Source organism: Anas acuta, chromosome 12 (assembly GCF_963932015.1).
Source record: "Anas acuta chromosome 12, bAnaAcu1.1, whole genome shotgun sequence".
Classification (NCBI taxonomy): Eukaryota; Metazoa; Chordata; class Aves; order Anseriformes; family Anatidae; genus Anas; species Anas acuta.
Window position 1 is genome coordinate 705,198 of NC_088990.1, and position 27,944 is coordinate 733,141.

The 27,944-nt window shown below is 42.5% G+C and overlaps 2 protein-coding genes across 3 annotated transcripts; both read left to right on the top strand.

Moving 5' to 3' along the window:
* The first annotated feature begins 17 nt into the window (after nucleotides 1-17).
* On the top strand, nucleotides 18-17,844 carry BLM (BLM RecQ like helicase). Of its 2 annotated transcripts, XM_068696059.1 has the most exons (22): nucleotides 18-161; nucleotides 193-314; nucleotides 391-1,049; nucleotides 1,839-2,028; nucleotides 2,478-2,599; nucleotides 2,739-2,871; nucleotides 3,922-4,673; nucleotides 5,606-5,782; nucleotides 6,202-6,320; nucleotides 6,928-7,041; nucleotides 7,782-7,880; nucleotides 7,969-8,117; nucleotides 8,858-8,964; nucleotides 9,659-9,819; nucleotides 10,354-10,549; nucleotides 10,999-11,189; nucleotides 12,044-12,191; nucleotides 12,557-12,756; nucleotides 13,930-14,122; nucleotides 14,460-14,582; nucleotides 15,877-16,084; nucleotides 17,513-17,844. In XM_068696059.1, exons 2-22 carry the CDS (start codon nucleotides 214-216, stop codon nucleotides 17,694-17,696), a joined length of 4,326 nt encoding a protein of 1,441 aa, XP_068552160.1. In that variant the 5' UTR covers nucleotides 18-161; nucleotides 193-213; the 3' UTR covers nucleotides 17,697-17,844. The 2 variants fall into 2 exon arrangements, with proteins under 2 accessions (XP_068552160.1, XP_068552159.1); XM_068696058.1 differs by lacking the exon at nucleotides 18-161 and having other exon boundaries at nucleotides 168-314.
* Nucleotides 17,845-19,351: 1,507 nt separating this feature from the next.
* WDR76 (WD repeat domain 76) lies at nucleotides 19,352-27,737 on the top strand. Its single transcript, XM_068696164.1, has 13 exons — nucleotides 19,352-19,479; nucleotides 19,575-19,898; nucleotides 20,524-20,616; nucleotides 21,262-21,317; nucleotides 22,129-22,243; nucleotides 22,549-22,650; nucleotides 22,753-22,796; nucleotides 22,882-23,035; nucleotides 24,681-24,833; nucleotides 25,266-25,480; nucleotides 25,874-26,026; nucleotides 26,522-26,575; nucleotides 27,354-27,737. Exons 1-13 carry the CDS (start codon nucleotides 19,411-19,413, stop codon nucleotides 27,610-27,612), a joined length of 1,791 nt encoding a protein of 596 aa, XP_068552265.1. The 5' UTR covers nucleotides 19,352-19,410; the 3' UTR covers nucleotides 27,613-27,737.
* The last annotated feature ends 207 nt before the right edge of the window (nucleotides 27,738-27,944 follow it).

Sequence of the window (27,944 nt, forward strand, 5' to 3'; positions counted from 1 at the left end):
GCCGCGTCGTCACTTCCGGCGCAGCGCTGCCGTCCAATGGGCGGGCGGGCGGCGGCTGCGCGCCCAATGCGAACCAATGCGAAGGGCGCGCGCGGCGTGGCGGGAGCGGGCGGCGGGGGCGGCTCCCGCTGAGGTGAGGCGAGGGGCGGCGGCGGGGCCGTGAGGGGGCCGTGAGGGGCCGTGAGGGGCCGCGAGGGGCCGCCCGGTGCCGCCATGGCGGCCGTGCCGCACAACAACCTGTGGGAGCAGCTGCAGCTGCACTCGGCCCGCGGCGCCCTCAGCAAGCAGCCGCCGCCAGCGCGGAGCCGGCCTGGGTGAGTAGCGGGGGGCGGCGGGGGGCGGCCTCCGGGCTGACTGACCGGGCTGACCGCCTCACCGCCTCTCTTCCAGGGGCTTCACGTTCAAGCGGACCGCCCCGTGCGGCCGGGAGCGCGGCGGGAGCTCGGCGCTGCGGGACAAGGACGTGAACGCGGAGCCGGCCGCTGGGCAGCGCAGGAGGCCCGGGGAGCCCCTCACGGTGGGCGGCTGCGGCCCGGCCTCGGCTCCTGCCCCTGCCGCGCTCTGTCCCGGTTCCTGCCCGGTGCCCCGGCGCCCTGCTGAGGGGGCGATCGCGGCTGTCAGGAGGCCGCTGGCAGCTCCCGGCCGGGCTGGGGGTCCCCCTCCGCTTGGGGCCCCCCCCGTGGCGGCGGACGATGAGTGGGACGACATGGATGACTTCGACTTGTCGGGCATCGAGAAGCGGTTCTCCAAGCCAGCCCTTCAGTCCCCCAAAGGCCAGAGGGCCGCCTGCAAGGCTCCCCCGAGACCCAGCTCCCGTGCGGATAAGCTGCCCGGCACCGTGAATGGCGACACAGCGTCCCCAAAACCTGGGGCTTGGGAGCCCAAAGGAACGCGGCCCGCCGAGGAAGAGCAGCCCTCATCCCAGGGCTCTGTCGTCTGTCTTGGGGACTTGGTCCACTGTGACAGCGACAAGATTGTGGGCGAGGATCTTCAGGAGAATTTAGCTACTGGCACGACTTTGGATGATGAGAGGGAAGAGGCTCACACAGGTAGCGGGCTATTTTAAAGCATCAATGAACTAGAATGAAACATGTTTGTGTTTGCACACCTCAAGGCTTCATTTTTCAGAAATGTAGAATTTGCAAGGTCTCAGTGAAATCAGAGGGAGCTGCACACTCCTATCTGACAGTAGTCTTGGGCACGTGGGTTTCACATTGGTAACTGTGCGTTGTACATGTGTGGTGTTGCAGATAGTGCAGAGCTGTCTCTGCAGCAGCAGGTACCATGCTACCAGTGGAGGTGCATGATGCCATTCCAGAAATAAGTACCAATAATCTGCAGGGACGTTAGAGAGGAAAAAAAAAAAAAGTTTTATAATTCAAACAAAAGAGATCTAAAATCAACTGATGCCTAAATGAAACAATGAGAAATACCAAACCAGAAGAAGAGATCTATGTTGATTTTTAAAAACAAGCAAACATGGGGGAAAAAAAAAAAACCCACACACATCAATTATGACCAAAAATTCATGGCCATCAGTCAGTATGCATCTTTGGCGGCTGTCTGCTTCACTTAGTTTTTCTGTTTTAAGTTTCTTAGTTGTTATGGTTTGAAACTTTTGGTCCTTATTTTTTAAATTAATGTCTTTATGCAACTGATTAACACTGAACAGTGTTTTCTGACTATTTATTTGTTTGCTGTTTAAAAAGTCAGAAACTATGTTAATCTATTGTTTTGAAATATGGCTAATAGTTTTTTCCTCTATTCCATTGTGTTTCTGTTTATACCAGAAAGAGTTTTCAGTGTTTCCCAACAATATCAATACGTTTCTCTTTCAGCTACTAATGATAAAAGTGGTGGAAGCCAGAAGCTAAGCAACAGTGAGAAAAACAGCCAACCAGAGGTGGATGAGATCAGCAACGAGCTGTTAGCAAACATTGAGCTTGAAGAGGATGATTACTTAGATGTAGTTCCGCCTTCCCCTGAAGAAGAGCTGCCTTCCTTCTCACCATCTGTAAAAAGCATTAGGTAAAACAAACCTAACGGATAAAGCTGACTATTGTTAGGATGATTTTTTAAAACTAACAAAAAAAAAATATTAAACTAGTGTTTATTAAAAAGTTACCATTTGAGTTGGTTTTGACTACTTCTTGCTTGGTAGGTTAGCAGTTGACAGCTGCTATTAATGTCTTCTGAAACACCTTAAACATTGGTTGTAACAAATGTGGCTTTTGCTTCAGAAAAAGCAGAGTTATTTTTCCTGTCATAGTGAGAGAAAGAAAAATATTGAAACGAGTCTGTACAAATTGGCACATAACAGTTAGATGTTAGCTTACTGATGGTACTTAGATGAGAAAATTTTCTTTTATACTCAAATGCTGTTAGTCCAAAAGATAAAGTTCTTTTATGGATTTTTGTAAGGTGTCTGTAAATCCAATGCATTTCTATATTTTAATGACTTTTTGTTTTAATGTTAGTAATATTTTCAAAGAATCTCCTACTGGTGGAAGATCAACAGCTAATGGCATTGAGTCTAAACCTGAGAAGATTACAGCAAAGCAGCCTGTTGCTGAAAGTGATCCTAGGGCAGAGGACGCAGGTACGTGAAATAATTTAAAATCTTATGCATTAGGTTTTGGCGATGGTTTGCAACTTCTTGATCTCTGATGTATCCCATGTAATCTGAGAGCCAAAAAAAATAGCGTTACTCTTTGCTGAAGTATGCTCTGTCCTTGCAGATGAAGGCCCGCATTTGGAACAGGAACTCTACAGTGTCATGGATGATATTTGTAAGCTGGTAGATGCCATTCCTATTCATGAGCTGAAGTCTCTGTCATGTGCAAAAGAACTACTGCAGCAAAGGGATCTCCGGTACGTTTCAATAAATACTATTTCTTATTGCCATGTTCTGTAGGAAACCATATCACGCCTGTAGGTGTCTCCATCACACTGAAAACATAGTACAGAAAGTTTTTTTTTTTTTTTTTTTTTTTTTTTTTTTTTTTTTTAAATAAAAAGCCTAAAATAACTGACCAAATAAAGTTTTAGAAAAAAATCCGAAGACTTCCTGGCAGAATTCTGGCATTGTTAATGCTTTCAGAAGAAAGAATCCGATTCCATGTTCAAGCTGAGGCACAGGTAGTGCTGTATCTTTTCTCTGGAAGGTAACTCTCACCAGGTGCTTCTGAAGAAGCAGGGTGATGCGATATAATCTGCTAAGCGTCATCCTGATTTCTTGAAACCTGAGCCATTAATTTAATATTCTCTCTGTGAGACTCACCATCCCTGACAGTAATGATTGGTGACTTCTACTAGTATCTGCATACCTGTCATCTTTCAGTTTGAGCGGTGCTACTACAGGCTGCCTCCTCCTGTATAATTTGGTGACACAATGCATAGACAAAATACTGAGATTTGGCAGTTTGGTTTGTGTTTTTATTGGACTGGAACAGTGCTTTTTTCTAAACATTCTTGGTAGAACTATTTTTTTTCTATTATTACTGTAGTCAGTGATAATCTTCAGAAAGTACAGAAAATCATGATTTGTTTCAAGCGTACTTTTTACTTTTTAACTTTGGGTTTGTGCCTTTAAGAACTTTATGCTCTGTGTTGCCTGAATCAGTTCTTCACTATTAAGAATTCCTTTAATACCTGTGGTGAACGTGTATTTATTTTGTAATTATTGTGTTCAACTGAGTTCTGGTATTATTCTCTCTTCTCTAGATTTGTTTGAAATATTTTTATAATATAGAGTCATAATATCCTGAGTTGGACAAAAAAACAATGTAACCAATGTATATTAATATTTTAAATAGGAAGAAAGAGACAAAAATGTTTAATGTATGTTGCAGAAAGTGATATATCAGTGCTTGTGACTTAAATATTCATTTTCATTCTTCCTTCCTTTGCCATCTCTTTCAGGAGAAAATTGTTAGCTAGTTCTGTCACTTTGAACACAAGTAGCACAAACAACACTTTTCCTAGAAATTGGAAGGCGTGTGTGCAACAAGACTCTTCTGCGCATTCTGGCACTGCTTTGTGTTCTGGCCCTAATAGGAGTTTTGTCAGAAACTCACCCAAATCTACAAATCTTTCATCTATGCTTTCCGGGACTGTTAATTCAAGCAATTTTTCTACAGAAAATAATCAAACACTTGATGACTTGGCTACCTCTTATGTTTCGAAGCAAACTGCTCAGGAGGTTGTCTGCCTAGAAACTGCAGAACTTTCTTCTTCCAAGCTGAACAGCAAAGACAGAACTTCTCTCAGCCATCCCTCAGAGATGTCTTTCAACAACAGCTGGTGTGAAAAAACAGTGGTGAGAAACGGTGAACACTGGCATCTTCCGGAGAGGCCCATTACAAGCACTGCTCTGAAAGGTCCAAGCAAAGCCCCTGCTGGCACTCCTGCATCAGAGTGTTTAGATGTGAATGATCCAGACTTTGATCTCGATAACTTTGATATTGATGATTTTGATGAGGGCTGGGAGGAGAATCCAGTGACTGTTTCGGCACCTGAAACACCATCTACGCCATTGTATCAGCCGCTCAGGGAAGGGCCACCTGCCAAATCCTTGCTCTCAAAGATCATCTCCACAGCCAAAGGATCTCCTCTTGTATCAAATCCTGTTGCTCCAAAGTCAAGCTTCTTGACGGCAACAAAGAACCAAACAGGTAAATTTATGTGAATGAGGATTACTGCTTTTTCTTTTTAATTTGTGTGTATTTGTGCTAAGTCTAAGACCAAGTAACTTACTGTAGATGACATCAGTGCCTTTGTGTTCATGTTGAAATTTGTTTTTATTTCTCTTTGTAGAGATGACATTGCAGAATCTTTCTCCTCTCTTTTTCTCCTCAGAGTGTTGCCAGATTTGAATATTTATTTGCCATGTAGGTTGCAGACTGCTGGGGAGATGAAGCTGCTAAAATTGGAAACTGTAATGCTTCTGTGGTTTAATTAAATGACTTTGCAGTTGCTAATTTAAAGCTGTACAATAGTCTTAGCTGCTTATACAAAACATTTAAATTTGGGTACTTGTTGAAGTAAACCTAACCCCTCTGGTGCACAAGTGTAGGTCAGTATTTCCAATTCTTGTAGGAACGGGGAGGTAAATGCAGAGGTTTATTCAGTCATGCAGGCTTTTATCATGCTGTAAGCTTACTCTAGCAGTTGTTTTTGAAGACCTAACCATGCTGAGAGGTGTTCTGACTGCAGGTTCACTGTCTGAGTAGGCACACTTCTCTGCTGCTGATGCAGCTGGCCTCTAACTAATGCTAGTTAAATACAGGGAGAATATTAATAGTTTTTCATGGTAGAGATAAAGTTTTACAGCATAAGACTATGCATTTTATACAGTTGTGTCCAAGTTTGTTTAAAAAAAAAAAAGAGATTAGTGTATAATCAAAATTCATACTTTAGCCAGCCTTAAATTCTAGTTGTATGCATTTTCATTTATTTATATTAATTTACGATTTTAGTTTAGAAGGTTTAAAGGGTTGAAGTGTTGGCTAAGCAGTCTGTTACACCGAGGGAGTTCTGTGTCGAAAGAGATAAAGTACAATTTGGTATTGGAACTTACTTTAAGAATATTTTCTCTGTCTACTAGAGCCACTGGTTAATAACCCCGCACTAGAACGTTTCAGGGGTATGAAATTTTCCCACTCTGAAGAAATGATGACTATATTTCACAGAAAGTTTGGTTTGCACACTTTCCGGACGAATCAACTGGAGGCTATCAATGCTGCTCTTCTGGGAGAAGATTGTTTCATCCTAATGCCCACTGGTATGTATCTACAAACATCGCACAGCTGCGGGCTTTTGAGGTCTGACATGCATTAGAGAAATAAAGAGCTGTCGTTCCTTTTGCAAGGCTCATGACAAACTATTCTTTTTCTGTGCCTTTATGGAGGTTTTGCTAAATTGTGCTGCTTGAGTTCTGTAGCAACAGGATTTCTGGAATTCTGAATGCACTTGGGTATTTTGAATAAGGTGATTAAATTTCACTCTTCCATAATGTATCACTTGACAACTCTTCCTTCACCTATAGGTAGCATCTTAAGGACTCATTGTTAAAAATTTGTTTCTTAAAGCACTGTTAAATACAAAGTAAGAAGTAGGACCATTTTTTTCTGCTCTTTCTCTGCTCTGTCTCCCTTTCCTCTTGATACCTAATACTTGTTGCATACTGTTTAATTCTTACAGGTGGTGGTAAAAGTTTGTGCTACCAATTACCCGCTTGTGTCTCTGCTGGAGTCACTATTGTTATTTCTCCACTGAGATCGCTGATAATAGATCAAGTTCAGAAGCTGAATACTTTAGATGTAAGTTCAAACAAGTTATTTAATTAAACTGCAGATAAGTGCACTAGAAATCTGAAATGTTTCAATAAATCTTGTATGTCTCAGATATAAACTACAAAAAATAATTAATGTAAGCTGTGAAGGCACACCTGTTAAAGTTGTCTAGGAAGATCTACATTAGATGAACTAGAACATATGTGCAGTCTACCTCATCAATTTGTTGATGCTCATGTATTTGTTGTTGAAGCTTAGTTTTCAAGAAGATGTATCTGATTCGCGGATTCTAAGTGTAGTGTTTAGACAAGTAAATAGAAGTAGGCTGGGGCTGCAGAAGAAGCGAGCACTAATAATTCCTGAGGTACGAGGGTTCTGAGGATGCTAATCATTTCTGGATAGAATAGAATTTGGTTTATAATCTTTTGGTTTTATCATCAGAAAGATTATGCAATGGCTCCTGTACAGCAGGGATTCAAATGCTGTAAAAACACTTTCAATGCTTTCCTGTGTAATGTTCCCTAAGGGTAGTAAATGGATATACTTTTTACCTGCTTTATAACCAGTTATAGGACTAGCATTTGAGGATACTTTCATTTTGCACATATTAAAACCTAATGTTTATTTTTTACAGATTGCTGCAACATACTTGACTGGTGATAGAACAGATACTGATGCTTCGAACATATATATGCAATTGTCAAAAAAAGATCCTATAATAAAACTTCTGTATGTTACCCCTGAGAAGGTTTGTACTCAATCTGAATTGTCCTGGAGGCAACAAGAGGAGGATTGCTGTAAGAATAAAAGGGAAACATAGAACTTAGAGTAGACTTCTTGGAAAAAAAAAAAAAAAAAAAGTGTGAAATATTTTTAATAGAATTTAGTAAGTCTCTACATGGATGCAACTAAGTTCAGTCAGTAATTAACCAAGAATGAAAACTGAGTGTAACGTCTGCAAAATTTAAACTCTTAAAGCAAAAACACCATGTGTATCATCTTCAATGTATCATAGCACGTACTAGTGGCTGTCGGAATCTAGGCTACTCTGAACGTGATGCTACAGGGTAGAAACATGTAACTACCAAGCTGGCAGGTGACCATCAAAAGCCTGTCTTGTAGTTAACTGTATGCTGCCTTTAGAAATGGTGTTCCACAAGAGCATTGCAAGAGGGAACTACTTAGTGTGCTGAATGTTTCTTCCTACAGCTTTGCCTTTCCCTGTCTTCTGTGACATAAGTCATTTAAATTCAATCAGATTATTGGACCTCTGGGTAGCTGATCCTAGCGCTTTATGGCAATCCCACATCAGCTGCTTCATTTTCAATTAAAATAAAGGTGATCACCATCACCTTTATGCCTTCAGGCTTTACCTGTGCAGTCCAGATGAACTTTACTGTACAGAACAATTGTTTCTGCAGTCTTAGCTAGGGTGACACTTGGTTTTGTTTGTTTCCTTTCTAATGCCTCTGGTGGGTGTTTACCTAGGTCTGTGCAAGCAACCGACTGATGGCAGCCCTGGAAAATCTTTACAACCGGAAACTCCTAGCACGTTTTGTCATTGATGAGGCCCACTGTGTCAGCCAGGTGAAAACCTTGATTTGTTTTTCACAAAGGCAAAAACTTAGATGGGGCATCATACTCAGTTATTTTTCAATTTTGTTTTTTTAACAAGTGGGGTCACGATTTTCGAAAAGACTACAAACGCCTGAACATGCTCCGCAAGAAGTTTCGCTCTGTTCCTATGATGGCTCTGACTGCCACTGCTAACCCAAGAGTACAAAAGGATATCCAGAATCAGCTTGAGATGCTAAGACCACAAGTGTAAGTTGTCCAGCAGTTTATTGAAACAATTTGAGCTGCAGAACATTTGAATGGAAAACTTAGGAAAGCAAGAAATGCGTTAGAGGTCCATCTGGAACACTTACGTAGATGTATCAGATTGAATTCCGTGCACATGTTCTCATTTAATCAGACTTAAATGCAGATTATTTTAATAATAATAAATCTTGCCAAACTCTTCCTTGCTTGATTAAGGAAGCTGTAAGTGTGCAAGTTACATGTTAGAGTGCATTTCATGGGGGTGGTGGAAAAAACAGAAGCAGGAAGAAGTGCGTTTTAGTTAACATTGACAGTAACTTAGATTATGAGTTACTATTGGGTCTGGATCACATTTTAACATTTTCAGTGTACCTGATGGAAAAGTAAAGCACTCTGATTTATTATTATTTTTTTTTAATTTTAGAAATACTGTTTTGTTGACTTAAAAAAAAAAAAAAAAAAGTTTAGAAATCTGTATGAATGTTAGAATGACAAGCATTTCTTCCATGCTGACTTCCACAGTGCAATGTAGCTTTCTTTATTTTCCAGCCATGGGAAAAACAGACATTTTAGACCCAAAGTATGAGCGATGTGAGGATAGTGGAACAGTAATTCCTGTGCAGGTAACACAGGACTAGTAGTAGTTACTTGAATTTGAGACATTCCAGTCAATTCTTAGCTTGTTGAACGGACTACTGCACTCATACAACTGATGAGTACCAATAAGATGTCTTATTTTTAAGGTTTACAATGAGCTTCAACAGGCATAACTTAAAATACGATGTATTGCCCAAGAAGCCAAAGAGGGTGGCGATGGATTGCTTGGAATGGATTAAAAAATATCATCCACGTGAGTACTGAGCAATGTAGTGTGCTCCTATGCATTTTTATGAACTACTTTATAAAAGCTTTTCCTGCCTTACAATACTATATATATATTAAAAAACAAACAAACAAAAAAAACAAAAACAACCTTGTGCCTTTTTCAAGCTACTCGTACATTTACAGAAACAACAAGTAGGAGGAAAAATATTGCTGATAATGAGAATCAGATTTACAGACATCCAAAGCTTGAGAGTTCAAGATAAGACGAAAAAGGAAATTATGGTAGTGCTCTGAGTAATCTATCTGGAGGTTGCCAGACCTTATGGGTATTAGACGACACTAAAGAGTTTTAATAGTTTAATTCTGTTTGTCTGTGCTTATCTGTGGTTCCCCTTAATTATATCTTTTGTGAGCCATATCTGTCTCTGCTCTCATTTTGGAGTCCTGCTCCTCCTGCTGTTGGAAGTTGACTACATGAAGCTCCCTCCATAGCTTCTCTAGTGATGTAACCTGGTAAATAAGTGAGGAATTGAATGAGGAGAAACTAACTAAACCATCCGATATTAACAAACTTACTTTGCTTTATTGAGTAGTTACCTGTTTTTCCCCTATTGGAATCAATGTAAGTGTAATGCGGTATTTTCTCTGACACAGGTATGACTGTTACAGCTTTGTTCCCTATCACCTGCTTTATTCTAGCACATCTCTTATATTCGCAGATGACTCTGGAATAATTTACTGCCTTTCCCGTCACGAGTGTGACACAACTGCAGCCATTCTGCAGAAGGAAGGTCTTTCTGCGCTTGCCTATCATGCTGGCCTCACTGACTCCAACAGAGATCTTGTGCAAAAGAAGTGGATTAATCAAGAAGGATGCCAGGTAAAAGAAAAGCTGCTGGGGAAGGCAGAGGGGAAGGAAGTATTTAGAGGAAAGTATTTAGCGGAAGGAAGAATTTAGAACACTTGTATTGCTCTTGGCCTAGTAAAGGAAAACAAAGTTGTGTAACATTATTGCAAAATCAGATGCAGGGTTAAATAACTGATCATAAGAGAGCAGTCCAAACATGTCAGTCGTTTTTTCATTGTGACTTTTACAAATCAAAGACCGCAGTACTGCACCAAGGTATGATGCTCTGGGAATAAGGAACTGAGCTGTGCAAGGCTTCTGAAACAGTCCTAGGTACACGTGCTGAATTGTATTTTGAGATTCTCGAATTTGGAGTTTTCCCTCTATGGCAAAAAGGTCTTCTAAAAGAAGAAGAGAGAGACTATTCTGTACTTGTCTTGCAGGGTTCCAATTGAAATTCTCTGTTCTGCATAATTTCATAAGCCTGATAACATGCCTATTTTTTGGTGCAGAGTACTGCACGAGTGGTTTTTGTAACTCTGCATAACAAAGTGTGATTTCTTCTAGGTTATATGTGCAACAATTGCCTTTGGAATGGGCATAGATAAACCTGATGTACGCTATGTTATCCATGCTTCCCTTCCTAAATCTGTAGAAGGTTACTATCAGGAGTCTGGCAGGGCTGGACGAGATGGTGAAATGTCTCACTGTCTGCTCTTCTACAGCTACAGTGATGTAACCAGACTTAGAAGACTAATACTAAGTAAGTGATCTTTTTTGTATTTGGAGCTTAATTGAGACAATAGTAAAGAAGTCACTTAGTTGATGGTTTCTGTTTCAGTTGGGCTGAGTTATTTTCTCACTTAGAAGTGAGATGGTGTATGGTATTGCAAAGATGGGAGAACTGTGCTCCTTTGTTTTATTATTTACCTGGATGATTTTTTGTAGTGCAAGATTTTTATTACTTACACTTAGTTCTAGTCAAAACCATTTTTCTTTATGCGTATTCATCTCTTGATTTTTATCATTATAGATTTTTCTCCATTCTTTAAAGCTTGAGAGGTAAAATCTGGTTTAGGTTAGTTCTGTACTAAACTACTTGTCCTTTTTTAAGCAACAGAATATTATGTTTTGTCTTTTTGTCTATCTGATAATATGTAAAAAGACAGAAGTGAAGATAAAATAAATATGATTGAACTTATTGCATTTCAGTGGAGAAAGACGGAAACAGTCACACGAGAGAAACCCACTTTAACAACCTGTACAGTATGGTTCATTACTGTGAGAATGTAGTTGATTGCCGGAGAATTCAGCTTTTGGCCTACTTCGGGGAAACTAATTTTAACCCAAACTTTTGTAAAGATCACCCAGAAGTTATTTGTGATAACTGCAGTAGAAAGAAGGTAAAAATCTGTTCTTATTTACAGTGCTGTTAAACTGATCTCGTATTTTGCTGCATTTGAATAACGGTAACATTACACTTGGGAAGGTAAATAGAGAAAATGAGTAAGATGTCTTGTGGTTTTGTGATGCTGAGTGCTATGAATTATTTTCAGGGTTTAAATGAGAGTGTAATTACAAAACTATCCGTGGACTTATGCTATGTATGTTTCAGCCTGGGTTGATTAGCGAGGTATAAAGATGTCCCTTAGTGTTGCTTTTTGGCCACTGTGCTTATTGGAGACAGGAACTAATATAACATCAGCTGGAATGGCTCTGATGATGTTGGCTATCAGTGGCTATGATGGCTATACCTGATGATGTTGCTTCTGAAGCCAATGTTTGTAGCATTACCCTATATGTAGAATCATAGAAAACAATATGTCTGTGATTATACTAAAAATTGACTAGAATAATGCCTATTTTGTCCAGCCTTCTCATTTTAATGTGTGTACGAAGCATAAGTTCTAGTGCATGGCAGCAAAAAAATTACAGGAATGCTTTGCAAACAATTTACCTTGATCATCAGTACTGATTCAGCAATCTTGCAGCTATTTGTATAGAATAAACATACTAAAGGTTACATACAGTCAGCTGGTATGTCTCTTGTCTTGCATTTTTCAGAACAATGTCTAACCTATGCCTATACTCCATCACTGTAGCTGTACTAACTAGCAAATCACTATTTCTGTGTTTGGGACAAAATGAATTCATGACTGGAAAAAAATCAATAGTGAAAAACAAGATTGTCAGTGACACAATCTGCATTAGGATAGAACCTCATCTGGTTGTTTCCTAATCAAGTCTATTTTAATAGGATTACAAATCAAGAAATGTAACCGAGGAAGTGAAAAGCATTATAAGATTTGTACAGCAACACTGCGGACAAATGAGAGGAATGAATGCAAAGAGAAATGCAGGTTCTGGAAGATACACACTGAATATGATGGTAGACATTTTCTTAGGTAAGTATTGTTTTCCCAGAAGCAAGACCTAAATACACACGGTGCATAAACTCCTGATGATCAGGAGGTCTTTGTAATACCAGCAGTGGTTTAAAATAATATATATTTGGCAAAATTATTCTTCCCAGGAACCTCTTGATGGTTAAATGATTGAAAATAAACGAGACTAAAGCTTTAATCTCTTTCAGGTTGCTATAGCGATATTAGGTTTCTACTGGTGCTTGGACTTTCTGGTCCTTGCATGCTGTGTGTGTGCGTACGCGCTCAAACCACGGAATACTCTTGGGAGTCTTCGATGAGTTTATAAGCACATGCCTGTGAAGGCGCTCTAATTGCAGGCTAATCCTCTGCCTTCTGTTGCACAGGTACAAAGAGTGCGAAGATTCAGTCTGGAATATTTGGGAACGGGGCTGCGTACTCAAGGCATAATGTGGAAAGACTGTTTAGAAAACTGGTATTGGACAAGATTCTGGATGAAGACTTGTATATTACAGCTAATGACCAAGCTGTAGCTTATGTAATTCTAGGAGAGCGAGCGCAGGCTGTGCTAAATGGATCACTGCAGGTGAGCAACATTCTTTTTCCCTTGAACATACTGTTTTAAGAAATATGCTGCAGTTTTTGTACAGCATATACCTTGTGATTTTTGTAACATAGTTTGAGTACCCACTGAAGTACAGTTACTGATCTTTAGTAAATTCGTGGAGCAGAATCTGACAATCATGACTTGCAGTCCAGTGTTCTAATTGTAATGTCGTGAAGCAAAAGGTGAGTTTGAGAGTACTGGAGAGGGTTAAATCTTCCTGTTCATTCTCATTCTGCTTGATTCCATCATGACAAGAATGCAAGATTCTGGGACTGTTCAGCCTGGAGAAGAGGAGGCTCAGAAGGGATCTTATTAATGTCTGTACCTGAAGGGAGGGTGCAAAGAGGACAGAGCCAGGCTCTTCTCAGTAGGGCCCAGTGCCAGGAGGAGGCAGTGGGCTCAAACTGAAACACGAGAGGTTCCGTCTAATCATCAGGAAGCACTTCCTTACTGGGCAGGTGACTGAGTAGGGGAATGGGTTGCCCAGAAAGCTTGTGAAGTCTCCTTGTTGAAGACCTACAGAAGTCAGGGGGATGTGGTCCAGGGCAACCTGCTCCTGTTGGCCCTGTTTGAGCTTGGGGACTGGCCCAGATGACCTCCAGAGGTCCCTTCCAACCTCAGCCATTCTGTGATTCTGACCAACACAGGAAGTGCTAGCAAAGGAGGAAAAAAAAAAAGGAACAGCACTACTTTATTCTGCATTTTATGCTCTATTTTTTTCCAGCCATTGATGCTCTCTGAAAGAAAATGCACTCCTCCAAGAAGGTCATGAAACCAGTCTCAGAATTTCTTGAGGCAGTGCCTCCTCTGCATTAGTGCTGTGTTTGGAGGAGAGCCCTCAGCAATAGACCTAGTGACCTCTGTTTAAAGCTAGCTGTGTATTGCTTTCACAGGGCTTTTTCCTGTGTTGTGTAGACTTGCTTTGCTTGTTCTTTGTAGAAGAAACTTACAGGTGGTTGAGAATGGGTGCTTTATCAACTGGCCTGTAAAAAAGATCACTTTAAAATGTGTACTGGGTAAACAGCTTTTTTTGGTCCATCAGAGAATACTTTTGGTTTCTTTCACTCTTCTTCTGTGTCATCAATGTATGCTCTAATGACTGCTCTGCAGCAGCTCCCCTGACAGAAGGTATTGATTGGCTTTTCTTAACAGGTGGAATTTCATGAAACGGAAAGTGCCAGTGCCATTAGAAAACAAAGGGCTTCTGTGACAAAAATGTCACAGCGGGAAGAGATGGTTAAAAAGTGCCTCAGCGAACTTACAGATACATGCAAAACTCTTGGGAAAGTCTTTGATGTGCATTACTTCAATATTTTCAGTACTTCAACTCTAAAGAAAATAGCAGGTAATGTCAACTGGTTATTAACCCCCTGTAGGCAGTAGGCTGCATGTGCAACTGCAGCCTCTTCTGAGAGAAAATCTAGTTTCCTAAAGTTTGGAGAGAGACAGTTTGCCTATACGCAGCTGAGTGAATCCCATGCAAGTAGCATATGCAGCATAGATTCCGCTGGGGTGTACCAACCAGCTAGAAGTAAATATGTGTAGAAAAAAAGGCTTGCTTCCCCGGGGAATTGGTGGGCACCGTGGCACGAAAAGGAATGGATTTCCTCCAGAATGTTCTACCGCGATCTGCATTAAAAAGTTACTTTGCTGTGTCTAACTGGTGCTTTGTTACGTTACAGAAACCTTGTCTTCTGATGTGGAGGTTTTGCTGCAGATAGATGGTGTCACTGAAGATAAACTGGAAAAATACGGCGCAGAAATAATTAAAGTGATGGATAAGTACTCTGAATGGACCGTACCAGGTTTGGTATTCTTTGCACTAAATGTGTGTGCTCCTGTATATTCCTTTTCCCTCCTTCTCTGTATAAAAGTTCCCCTGAAAAGTCACCTGGTTTTAAACACAATCACTGTTTCTTCGAGTTCAATGAAAAGGGAGCAATTTCACATTCTCAGAACGTCCAAAGATGTTCTCACTGGTTAAATTCAGCATAGTTCTGAAAGTCTTTCCCTTTCTCAGTCTAAGCATACTGCTGCACTCCTTCCCTGTTAGTTATTGGGGTTTATGTAATGTACTTAGACAGAGACTTCAGGGCATTCAGGTTAAAAATCTTGCCCTCCCCCCCCCTCCCCCCCCCCCCCCCCCGCATATTTTTCCATCTGAATCTACGATGTACTGGGTAGTGCTGTAGCCTGGCAGACCATCAGTAACAACTGCCTTTTAGTTTTCACAGTAACTGAGATCAGCAAGTCCAAGTCTGCACTTGCTAGCTCCTTCTGAAATGTGAAGAACTTTCAAAACTAGATGGAGGGGCCAAAAAAAAAAAAAAAAATAAAGCTAGCAAGTCAGTATGCCAGTATTTTACAGACCCTTTTACAGCTCTTAACCTTATGCACAGAGTTCAGCTCAGTGGAGAATTAAGCCATGAGACTGGTAAATGTGGAAGTGTCATGTGAGCATAGCGTAGCCTCTGTTGTAATTAGAATATTTTATATATCTTGGCCATCAGTTTAAAAGTGATCCTTAATTATGTTTAAGGAGGCTGTGTTTTCATATGCTGCAATGTGAATAAATTCATGTCTACAAACCTCACTTAAGTGTTTCATTTGACTGCCTGTGCAAAGAATCATGTCCTTCTTGCTTACAACTGATTGAGGAGGAACTCTCAGCTGTCTGAGCCTTTCAGCGTCTCCTGGTGCTGTTTTAAAAACAAGTGCTGTATTTGAGTGTATTATTTATGGTATATTCCCTGTGTCAGCTGGAAAGAATTATGGAAGAGAGTGTAAAGGAGAAAGCTCAGTGCTACCAAAATAGTTTAGAAAAAAAGCCAAGCTAGTGAAAATAGGGCTAGTCTTTTTTTTTTTTTTTTTAATCATGACGAGGTAAACCAAAACTTCCTTCTTGTCTGTCTTTGCTTTACAACAACCTAAGAAATGCCTCTAGCTGAGCCTGGAGCATCACCAGGAGGACTGTGGTGCAAAGAGTATTTGAATGGCAAGGACAGAAGTTTGGCACAAATAGCGTGCTCTAGCTGACAGTTCTGGCTGCCCCAGGCAATGTTTTGATTTCATTAGTTTTAATTCATTGTCTGTCTGCAGAAGATGCTGCCTGCCAAAGTGTGGACACAGCTGGAGGGAGTACTGGCACACCTGAGAGTGAGGAAGAAGCAGGAGATGTAGTTACAACCTCAAGCTATTTTTGCAATAATGCAAACCAAAGAAGGAAAAGGAAAAGGCCGCCAAACTTCAGAGAATCCAAGAAGAAAAAGACAAGCAGTGCTGGTAGCCAGCAGTTTCGTCCCAAAGGGTATGTTGCTTGTGATCAGTTTAACTTTTTTTTTTTCCTGAAATGATGATGATCCCAGAACTGCACTGTTGTCTTAGTGCATTTTCTTAAGTAATTGTATGGGGTTATGTATGTTAGTCAATCAAATACTGGACTTTAAAAATTAATTCAATATCAGTTTCAGGCTTCTCAGCAGGGGGTGTACCACTACACTGCTTCCGCTACTGCCAACGTGCTCTTGCTTACCTTTGCCATTTCTGTGGTGGGGTATTGGTATTCCTCAAACTAACGTGCTAAGCTTATAGCAGGAGCAGAATTTGCTGCAAAAATAAGCCGTAATTTTAGGACGCCCCTTTCCACTGTGAAATCTCAGTATGCAGGGTAAAGTAGAGGTACGTTCTCAATGTACCTTCATACTAACATTCACCTGTGATTAGACTATGTGACTGCACTGGAATCAAACTTCAGCTTTACTTTTTTCTTAATTGGCTTGACCATTTTCTCCATGCAGTACAAGCTCTGAAAGCGTGGAGCTTTCTTGCTTTATCCTGCTGGGCTGGTTGTGAAGTGCAAATATAGCCTTGCTTCTGTTATTCTTAAATCTATGCAAATTCACAGTGGTAACATAGTTTATGGTATCGTGCACAAAAGGAAGCATACTTGGCAACTTAACGGAGTCTATATGAATAACACCTGTTTAAAACTTTATATTATGCTTCTGTTACAAAGAAGTGTTTTAAGGTATTTCATAGCTTGTCAGCAAAGAATTTATGTTGCTTGCTTTCCAGAATAAGCTAAAATATAATGGTAGTTCTTTCAAAACTCCTAGAGCAGTGTCAGTGGTAAAATGAACATGTTAAGTGTTGGAAAATTGGCTTGCAGTCCTTTGTTAATTCAGAACTTAGCACTCTTGTTGTGCCATACAAGGCAGTGCCTGCACCACGGCCACGATGTTTGAGTCCAGGATCCTGGCTGGTCTTGAGCTTCTAAGGCAGCTCAGCTTTTCCTTGCTTTTTTCTGTCTTGATTTTTTTTTTTTTTTTTTTTTTTTTTTTTTAGGAAATAGCAGTTCCAGCTCAGTATGTTTTATTCCTTTGCTTTCCATCTTCCTATCTACCTAAAATATTAGTAATTAAATGCTGACCCTGAAGTGTCATTTAATGTTGATACTCTAATTAGATTAATAGGAGTTAGGTCGGTTTAGCATTCTGTGTTCATATTTCAGGCTGCTTCCTGCCCTTAGGCAGATGTCAGAGCAACAGCTACACTAAATTTACATTTCAAAGGTATTCGTGCAGCCATGTGTATTTAAAAAAAGGTTCAAAAAAATGTAGTTGTCTAGAACATCTTACATGGTGTGCAACTGTATAAATACGCCACGGGTAGGGAATGTGGCAAGTAAACCAAATGTTTGACACACAATGCTGTAATTTCTCTCTAAATCTTGCAGTGGTTACAGCAAGTACCGAAGGACCAAAAAGCCATCCAACTCTAAGACTCCACCTTCATCTGGCTACAGCTCAGCGTCGTACAGCGTTAGTGCCACACAGGGAACTGTTGGAAAGCTGGGGATTATGGCACCACCAAAGCCGAAAAACAGGCAATTCCTTCAGCCTTCATATTCACTATTGTAACTAGGAAAGTGTAAATACTGTATAAAAGCATGCCATGAAGCTGTAATCATTGTTTATAAATCTTTATTTGATTTGCTGAACTTTCTTAAATTTGTACACTTGTGAAGTCCAAAAGTTCATGTTAAATAAATATTTTTAAACTCATAAATTTTTCAGACCTTTTTTCTACTACAAATATGAGTTCTGACTTGTTCTAGATGCCCTACTGTTTCAGGGAAAATAATCCCTGTAAGCCTGCATTAAAGCTACCTCCAGGATACACTTGAGATCATGAATCAAAAGCAGTTACTGGAACTGTGAATCCCAGAGATGTGGTTGCCTCTGTTCTTCTCCCTTGCTAGATGTCTAAGTAATTTAGAGCTACATAGCAGAGGAGTTCTGAGAATTTAAGTCTTGGGATGTTAACCTGACATATAAAATATGATTAACAGTTGTAAGCTTCCTTTTTTTTTTCCCCAGATACTGGGGCTGGAGTGTCTGCTGAAGTGCCAAGTGCTGTCCTAGGGGTGCTCTTTTAGATATCCTGTTTGTTTTTACAGTGTGGAGCTGTGTTATCATCATGGCTGTGATAAGGGCATTTGATGTGCCCTTCTTTCACCTTCCAGCCTTGCACAAGGCAGCCCTGCTAAGTTCAGGTGGGGTTTAGATATGTGTTCCTACATGTGCATTTCAATGAAATGCCTGACACAGCAGGGGCAGAACCAGCCCCACTGTTGGTTTGCTTGACTGGAGCAGAGGATTCCTTCAGCTGTTGCTGAGCAAGGAGTCTGACAGCATGTACTTTATATAACCTGTCCTGTGAGTGAAGTGTGCTTAAGGCTGTTTCAATTAACCTCACTGTTTAAAAAAAAAGTACACTTTTTCTATCCTGAACATGCCAAGCTGCAGCATAAAGCTGTAGAGTACAATTAATCACTTCTCTTGGCTGTCTAGCAAAGATTGTGATCTCGTGCCTGTGTGGATTCTGAATCACTGAATAGCTCAGGTTACAGAATTACAGAATTTCTAGGTTGGAAGACACCTCAAGTCCAACCTCTGACCTAACACAAACAGTCCCACTAAACCATATCCCTAAGCTCTACATCTAAACGTCTTTTAAAGACTTCCAGGGACGGTGACTCCACCACTTCCCTGGGCAGCCTGTTCCAGTGTCTAACAACCCTTTCGGTAAAGTTCTTCCTAACATCTAACCTAAAACTTCCCTGGTGCAACTTTAGCCCATTCCCCCTCATCCTGTCACCTTAAACATCATCTCATTCCAACACCCCTGCCCTGCGTGACAGGGCCACCACCGAATATACCAGGTTACCCATTCCACTTGGCCTTGAACCCTTCTAGGGATGGAGCATCCACAACCTCTCAGGGCAACCTGAGGGAAATTCTTCACCATGCTCTGAGTGAAGCATTTCCTCCAAACCCCTCACCTAAATCTCTCTTTTCTAACCCACCCCCTTGCCCTATCATTACGTGACTAAAAAGTCGCTCTCCGTTTTTATTTTTTTTATTTCTAAAGCCACTTTTAGGTACTGTAAGGCTTCCACAAACTCCCCTTGGGCTCTTCTCTTCCTCAGACCCCCGAAACTCCTTCAAGCCACCGGGGCCGCCCCTCACGGAGCGGGGGGCGGGAGGCGGGAAGCGGCGGCCTCCGCCGCCGCTTCCCGCCTCCCGCCCCCCGCTCCGTGAGGGGCGGCCCCCGCCTCAGCCCGGCCCCGCCATGGCGCTGTCGGAGCCCAGCGAGGCCGTTCCCGAGGAGCTGTCGCCTCTCAGCCAGCAGCGGGAGCAGGTCCGTGGCCGTGGGGGTGCCGTTAGGGGTGGTGGTAGTGGTGGTGGTGATGGAGGATGGGCCCCCCGCTCACCGCTCCCCGTTCATCCCCTCAGGAGCGCACCCCGAGCGGCGGCGCGGAGCTGAGGCGAGGCCCGGAGCAGGGCGGGCGCCGAGCGGAGCCGGGCCGGCAGCTGCGGGTGCTGCTCACGCCGCTCTCCGTGGCGGGCCGCAGGATGCCTCAGAAGCGGCTGCTGGGCGCCTACGACGACGTTGAGGGGGAGGCGGCGGGCAAGAGGCTCCGCGCCGAGCCCCCCGGGACGCCCCCCGGCAGCCCGCCCGGCCCGGCCCCCGCCACCGCTGCCTCCCCTCATGGCAGCGGCTCGGACGGCGGCTGGGACGCGGAGAGCGACAGCAGCGACGGCGGGGGAGAGGCGCAGGTGAGTGGAGGGGGGCTGGGAAGGCGAGGCTGGGGGCGTTTTGGCCTCCTTGGGCCTCGGCGGAGCGCGTTTTACCCGTTGGGAACGGCTGAGGGGCCGCAGAGCTGCACGAGCCGCTGCCAAAACCACCAGCGCCTTCCCGCGGGTCATAACCAGCACCAGGGGAACGCGGTGGCAGGGTGCAGGGATGAGATATGACAGTTTTGTCAGTGCGCATTCGTGTTTAAGTCACCATTCGAACTTGTCCCGGCCGCCTTTTCCTCTAAAAGATGGAAACGAGCAAAGCTGTGTTCTGTTTAGGTGCCACATTTGCCAAATTGCCAAGCCGTAAGGTGCTCGTTGTTTCGCTCCAGCGTTGGTTCAGCTGTAGCATGATTCTGATGAGCTGGCCCCTCTCGCAGGACCGATGCTAGCAGTCGGTGCTGTAATGTGTGCTAGTACCTCTATAGACCAGCACTGATAGGGGATCACCCCGGTTCGTGTGCCTTTTGTTTGTTTAAATATGCATCAAACCAGCTCTGGACAATCCAGACAATCACTTTAGAGACTCACGGCCCAGAAGCCTGGGCCAGCTCTGGCGTGCCGTGTAACTGTGCTGAGGTCTGTCTCACTTTTCTTTTTGTAGGATGGATACTCACAGCTATCAGCTTATGAAAGGAAAAGACTAAAGAACATCACAGAAAATGCAAAATTCTTCGCTGCCTTAAAGCTGCATGAGGTTTGTATAGATCCTACCCAGTGTCAGCCACTGTGCTCCCTCCCGTAAGGGCACTCGTGCCCCAGGAAGCAGCCTGCTGCCCCGCGTTGGGAAACCCTGCCCTGATAGTGACAGGGACGTCAGGAGAGGGCATCAGCACTGCCCTAACTGGATTAAACATTAGCACTTCATGTTGCTAGTTAGCTCCCTCCAAGGAGGGGAGGCCGTTAGGTGACCCCACGGAAAGCTGGGTGAGCAAAATCCCAGCAGGGCCAGCTGAGCACTGGCCCAGGGGCAGCCGAGCACACAGCTGCGGCTGGGCCTGTCTGGGAGGCAGCGAGGCTCCTTCCTTACCACCAAGACTGCAGCTTGAGTAAAAATGACTCTTCCCAGTTACCCTCAGAGAGGTCAGCAAAGGCACGTCTGCCTGAAGCCACAGCGCTGCCGGCAGGGCAAAGGCCAGAGCCATCAGCTAGGGTGAAACAGGGGAATTCTTGAGGGTACGTAGAAGACCAGTGCAAAGCAGAAAAAACACAGTCTGATATTTAAAAGTCCCTTTTTGTTGTTGTTATAAGCAATTACAATATAGTTTACTGCAGCCTTTATACAGGTTGGCCTTTTATGCTTGTTAGATATATTTTTAATCTTTTATTTTTTCTTTTTAAGTCAGCTGCAAGACTTCAAAAAATTGCAACTAGACGACAATCTAATGTCACTAAAAGGTAAAACAACCGTGTATGAGACTCATACCAATGTTCCTTCATTGAGTTTTAACTGTTTTAGCGCTACCACCTGCACATAGCAGATACCAGCAAGAGGGAGAGCTAATGATGAGTCACTCTCCAAAGCTGAATCTGCATAACTGATTATCCTGAGCTGTATGAATAGCTCCAAGGTAGTGGCTCTCCTCTGCCATCCTATGGAAAGAAAATGCTAGTATGAATGCCCTTTCCATCAAATTACAGAACATACTATTTTTGTGATATTTGTATTAAGGTAATTTTTTTTTTACTACTTGTGATTTTTCTGCATGATGGCTAAAGAAAGAAATGTTAAATGATGAGAATAATAGGAAAGGGCATGGGAAAGAAAGGGTTTGGGGGGAGAAACAGATGGAAGGGATAGGCTAAGCAATTGTTAAAGAAAAGACATTTGGCAGTGCCAAAGCAATGTTAGGCAAAGCCGAAAAATGAGCTGAAATACAAAATAGAGAGTAAGATAAGCAAGGAAAGGAGAGAAAAAGGTGGCTAGATAATGAGTGGAAGGATGAATTATAAATGAGGATGGGGAAGAAAAGCAGCAGTGGCAGGATGTATTACAAGGGAAACATGTCATCAGTATATATGCATTGCTAACTGCTCTTTTTGTTGTTGCAATCGCTGAAAGAGAAAGTAATCGCAGTGCTCCTAAAGTCGATCAGAACATTGAGGTGTCAGAGCTGCAGATAAGAACCTATTCCGTAGTGTTTTACTTAAATGCTGAGGGCTCACGTTATCTAACTGTGTAATTTTTGAAATGTTTTACTTGTTGTAGACCTAAGCCTAAGAAGGCAGAAGAGGAAACAGTACGACGAAGGTCTATGCGCCTGCAAAGAGTAGAGCCCTCAGTGCTGGAGGTGCCTACCCAGCCAGAGGCAGAGGAGGAATATGTAAGATGGGGACGGGTTACAGAAGCCTGTGCATATGCTTAGAAGTGTTAGAAAAACGGTGCTCGTGAAGTTAATTCATAACGCTTGCCTTTGCTAAGCTTATTGCAAAAACCTTCAGACATTCCGGAAGGTGCATTAGTGTCAATGACGAGGTAAATCCTCGAGGTAAAATCTTTTTTTAATGTTTGTTTCTTGTGTTAGAGTGGATGTGTTCTCAGAATATCTGGTGTGCAGAAAATAAAAAATCACTTTATTCATAGTTTTAGTTGATCTGAGTTAAGAAAATTGCTAATGTCATTCCACAGCCTCAGGTTCCAGCCGGACCTCTGCCAATGGTTCCAGAAAATCAGGTGGAGAACAGCAAATTGACAGAGGAATTACTGGCTACATGGATGAAAATAAGCGAGGTATTACTAGCTATAATTAATGATATTTAGATTACATAAATTAACTTGAGTTTGAAGTAGTCTAATTCTGATACTGTAATTTCTTTTCCTTTCAATTTGCAGACGAAACCCAATGATACAGAAAAGCACATGTGTGACATGAAGAGGTAATCTGAAGGGAGCAACTAAAAACTAGATCATGTCTAGTTTGTTCTTCTCTTTCATAACTCATATTGTAATGATATTCTCTAGATATCAAAACAGCCTAAACAGTATGGTCCTCAGCGAAGATAATGTCAGGAAGGTTGTGCAAAACCGAGTATGTTCTGTGGCCATCCATCCTTCTGAAAGCCTCGTCTTTGTGGCAGCTGGGGACAAGTACGGGCAAATCGGCCTCTGGAACGTCGTAAGTCCTCTGCGTGCTCCTCGCCTGGCAGAAGTGTTTGTGGCAGGATGGGCGCGGGTGGGGCACAGGCTGGAGTGTCCTTTTCTTGGCTTGCAAAGGTGTTTTGTACTCATTTTTTGCAGATAACACCAGGGTGTCTGTTAATTTCAGGCTCACTAGAGTTGCTCAAAAGGTCTGGTCCTTCGCAAGCCCTGGTTTAATGGGAAGAAACTGGTAATTTTAGGGAGGAGAGAGAGGAAGAAAATGGATCACCAGCTGAAACCCAGTGAGGGTTAAAATTACAATTCACAGTTGAAAGATTTGGGATCTAGTTACAGTACTCTGTTAGCAATACCATAAATAGGTTTTGGAGAGCGAGGGTAGATGGATGTTCAAGTATTTGGGTTTTTATATAAATTTTGGGTAGATGCAGAGAGTTGCTGTGTTTCCAGTTAGCAGAAACAAAAGTGGCTGTACCAGTATATGCTGACGCATATTTATGTACATTGCCTGTGAAAAATAGCTTAGCATTTGGGAATTTGAAAACTGCTGAGGGCTTTGCAGATAGCCTCATTATGGATTTTGAATTGCCTTAATTACTCCTGCAGCAAGAATCTTTGTGCCTGTGACTTACACCTTTCTAGCCTCCCTCCCATCCTCTTCTCTGATCCCACATCATCTAAACCAGCTGCTTGACGTTTGCACACATACAGATTTTCTTTGCGTTGTTTGCAATGCTATTAACCTTTTCTGTGGAGTTTCTCTTGAGTCATTTCAACTTTGACAGCTTCAGGAAATTGATTGACTAGCTTCAGCTTTGAGACTCGACTCAATTGTAAAGACGTTTAAAGTGCAGCATAGAAAGCTGAGACTGCAGAGCTGCTGCTGCTTCCTATTGAGAAGCATGATCTGGTTGAGGTTTCTGAATGCCACAGACGTTCTTCGTGGCCTTGCAAAGACATTTCATGTGGAAGCCTAGAAATGTTAAAATTACCGTCTTACTGTCTTCCCTCTTGATTTCCTTTTTTTTTTTTTCCCTTCATGAAGGGAGTTGGACTTTACCAAGCTGGGAGTAGTCTTTGTGGAATGACTTGTTCCAAAATGAGCGCTTGGTTTCTTTTAAATTATCAGAGCTGGAAGGATACCAAGGTTTGAAGAGAAGATACAGGAGATGATGCTTTACATTCAATTTGGGTGAATGTAATTTAGCCTGAGCTGTAAGCAACCCAGTGTGTCTGTGTTCTGCTGTTAAAAGCATATGCATGTATCAGCATACTCAGCAAGGGGTTCAGTGGTAACTTGGCGCTCTTTTGGGTTAAATCACTTGTATAGTGGTGAAAATGGTACTGGAGGGAGGCCCAAGCTTGTCAGCAGTGTGCTGAAAGTGCACGTGAAGACAGTTCCTTATTCCTTGCTAAGCTGAAACTCCCTCGGTCCCAGTGAGACGTTAGCCTGGGCAAGCTGTGCCCCAGAGCAGCCTGGCTGCCTTGCTGCCTGCACTGTGCCTCCCCTCACCAAGCTCCTGCTGCCTCCTCCATGTAGCTATTCAGGGAAGACAGCATTTGAAAAAGAGACTTTACTCTGAAAGTTGTGGTAATTAACAGAAAGAATGAATTAATGGAAATAACGATCTGTATGTGTCCATCGACTCGTTTGTGTTTTTCAGGACTGTAAGGGTGAAGAAGGAGCACATGTCTTCACTCCTCACAACTACTCAGTCAACTGCATGCACTTTTCTCCATCCAACCCTGCTCATTTGCTGTCCCTAAGCCACGATGTTCTACGATGCGGTGACGTTACTAGGGCAATCTTTGATGAGGTGAGCACTCCCTCGCTTGTCTCTGACTCATTTCCCAAATTACAGGAAGCCTAATTCACATGTCCGCACATGATGAAAAGGTTTCTGCAGCACTGGAGAAAGGAGCGCGCTCATTAGTCCTCGCTCAAGATAACGGTTGTTGGATTACAGGAACGCAGAGGCGATAGGGTCTTGTAAGAGTTTTAACAGAGAATTCACAACATGCTCTTGTCAGACGGGTTTGGATGGCTAATTACATACGCTGTAATAAGGATACTAGGTTAACAGAAAGGTTGCCTAAGTGGATAGCGAAGGTTGGAGTCATCAAATGAGGTAGTTGTCTTCAGTATTTTTAGTATATTTAAAAGGCAAAAATGCCCACAGTGTTTTGGGTATTGTGAATGTGTATTTAGTTGAATAATTTCAGTTTCATTTGACCTTTTCTATCTGCAGATATGCAGAAGTGAAGAAGACTTATCCTCCTTTGATTTTTTGGAAGATAACGCCTCCACTGCAATAGTAGGATACTGGAATGGCAGTGTCGCTGTCGTGGACAGACGGACCCCAGGAACATCTTTAGAGCTTTCTGCTAACATTGGCTTCAAAATAACGAGGACAGTCCATGTTCACCCAGTGAATAAACAGTATTTCGTTGCTGCTGGCTCAGTGTATGTAGCTCAAAGTGAACTGCAGTTATTGTGTATATGAAATGTTCCGTTTGCATCGGTGTTTGACATCAGCTGTAAGTGGCAGGTTTGGAGAGCAGGACCAGCTGCCGGGGAGGGAGGCAGGTTCTTAGTCTCAGTGCATAGTCTGTTTTTTTGTTTGTTTGTTTTCTGAGAGATCCCGGTGGAGAGGTGTTTTACTGTGCTGTTTGTTTGGAGTGGTTTTGGTGCTCACAAAGTCCCGTAGAGCCACTTGCTGTTGTGGTTGTTGATAGGCACTGCTGAAGTAAAGTTTTAAACACGGTTCATGTGAAACGTGTGGCAGTCTTTTGAGCCTTTTTTGGTAAATGGAAAATAAAAGCTCTGTTTATTTACCAGCCACCTGGTGTGTTACAGGGATGTTCGTATTTATGATGTTCGGTACCTGAAGTCTGATGGGAACAAGCCTGTGAGCACTCTTAATGGACACACAAAAAGTGTTGCTTCTGCGTACTTCTCACCTGTAACTGGCAACAGAGTCGTGACGGTGTGTGCTGATGATAAACTGAGGTAAGGCTGTGTGGGAAAGAGTAAACTATATGGAAAATACCAACTGATAGAGTTTGTTGTTTCCTGCCTTCATTAACTGTCATTGAGAGCATCCTGCCTTGATTTGGTTTTCTTGTGTAGGCATTTTTAATGCTGCACAATTTTTAATTTTTGTTAATTTTTTATTTTCCTGAGGAATATTTAACAATGAATAGGAAAATCTACAGGTGCTGCAAGTCTTCACTCAGCAGTTTGTTGAACTTGCCCCTGGGTGCTGGGGATCCTAAAGATTTACAGGGGGTAAATTCAATTCTAGCTAAAAGCAAATCTATTTTAAAAGTATTTGAAAATCGCAGCGGGGATGTGGGTGCTCGTACCCCAGCTGGGCAGCCGTGTTCTTTGCTGCCGTATTCCAGTCTTGTTGGGTCTTGTCTTGATGTGTGCAAAGTGCTTTATGAGGAAGGGGCTGCCTTTTTTAACACGTACCTCTTATTAACGCAATATTTCATTTTAAAGGGTCTACGACACCAGCTCTTTATCATCTACCATTGCAGTTCTCAGCACTGTCCGGTAAGCTGAATGCATGGGGCTGAAGAGTTGGCCCTCAGCAGCAGCTGTGGGAGTGACAGCGAGAGGCTGCAGCACGCTGCACTTAGCAGGGGCACGGCCGCGGAGCTCTCCTGGCCTGAGAACTTGCCCTGGTCCTCGAGGCTGCCTGCGGTGGCTTTGTTTGTAAGGCACGGCTGGGACTCAGCCTGCTCTGAGTCGGTGAAGGCTGCAGGAAAGCTGTAATGTCTCCTGTGTACCGGGAGCACACCTTTTTGTGCCTTCCGAAACGTTTTGTTTCAGAATGCTTTTCTTTATGCATTTTTTGTTGTTGCTTTATTTGTTGTTTTGGGTTTTAATATCAAGGGTTACTTCTTAACAGTGAGGAATGTGTTCCTGCGTAGTCTCAACACTTGCAGAATAGGTTTGTTCTCCAGAAGGGAGAATTGTCAGGCTTGCCTCACTAGGGCACTGGTCAGCGGCTGGCCTGAAAACTTTTAATTTGCAGTTTATCGACAGGCTTACTGCATTGTTACCCAATTTTCCCTACAATGTGCAGCAGTAAGTCTAACTACTCTGACAAATAATCATTCATGTCAAAGTATCCTTTGGTTTCTCTTTCTCCCTTATGTTTCTTTGTCATGTCCCACCCGTCACAGGACAGTGATCCCCTGAATAGATCCATGCAGTGTTTGAAAGTGGTGCTGGTCTAGGAGGCAGGGGAGATGGGTGGGAGCAATTATGATGTAAATGATGAATTCAGTAAGAATATTTCTCTCTCTTCCTATTTGTTTCTCTGAAGGCATAACAATAACACAGGACGCTGGTTAACTAGGTTCAGAGCAATTTGGGACCCTAAGCAAGAAGACTGCTTTGTGGTGGGCAGCATGGCGCGGCCGAGACAGATCGAAGTCTACCAAGATACTGGAAAATTGTTGCACTCTTTTTATAACATTGATTGCTTGGGCTCGGTGTGCTCCATTAATGTTGTTCATCCCAGTAAGAACATCTTAGTGGGTGGCAACTCCAGTGGTCGCCTTCATGTGTTCAAAGAACAATAATTAAATGCTTTTTTTTTTTTTTTGCATGATACGTTTAATTTTTATTAAGCAATTCTTAAGCTAATTGCATTCTCTCAGGACAAAAGTGTATTTTTAAAAGCTCTAAAATAAATTTTCTAAACTACCTTTGGCATTCTCTTCTTTAATTAAAAACAAAAACTAATCTTACTATGGCAGGCAATTACAGTGGTTTGTACCAAAATGTGTTTTTCCTCAATACTTAGGTCATATTTCCAAAAAAGAAAAAAACACTGGCTAAATGTACGAGGCACTGCTTAATGATTTTCGTTAAAGAACCTGCAGCGTTCCTTCTCTAACAGCTTGTGTGCTGT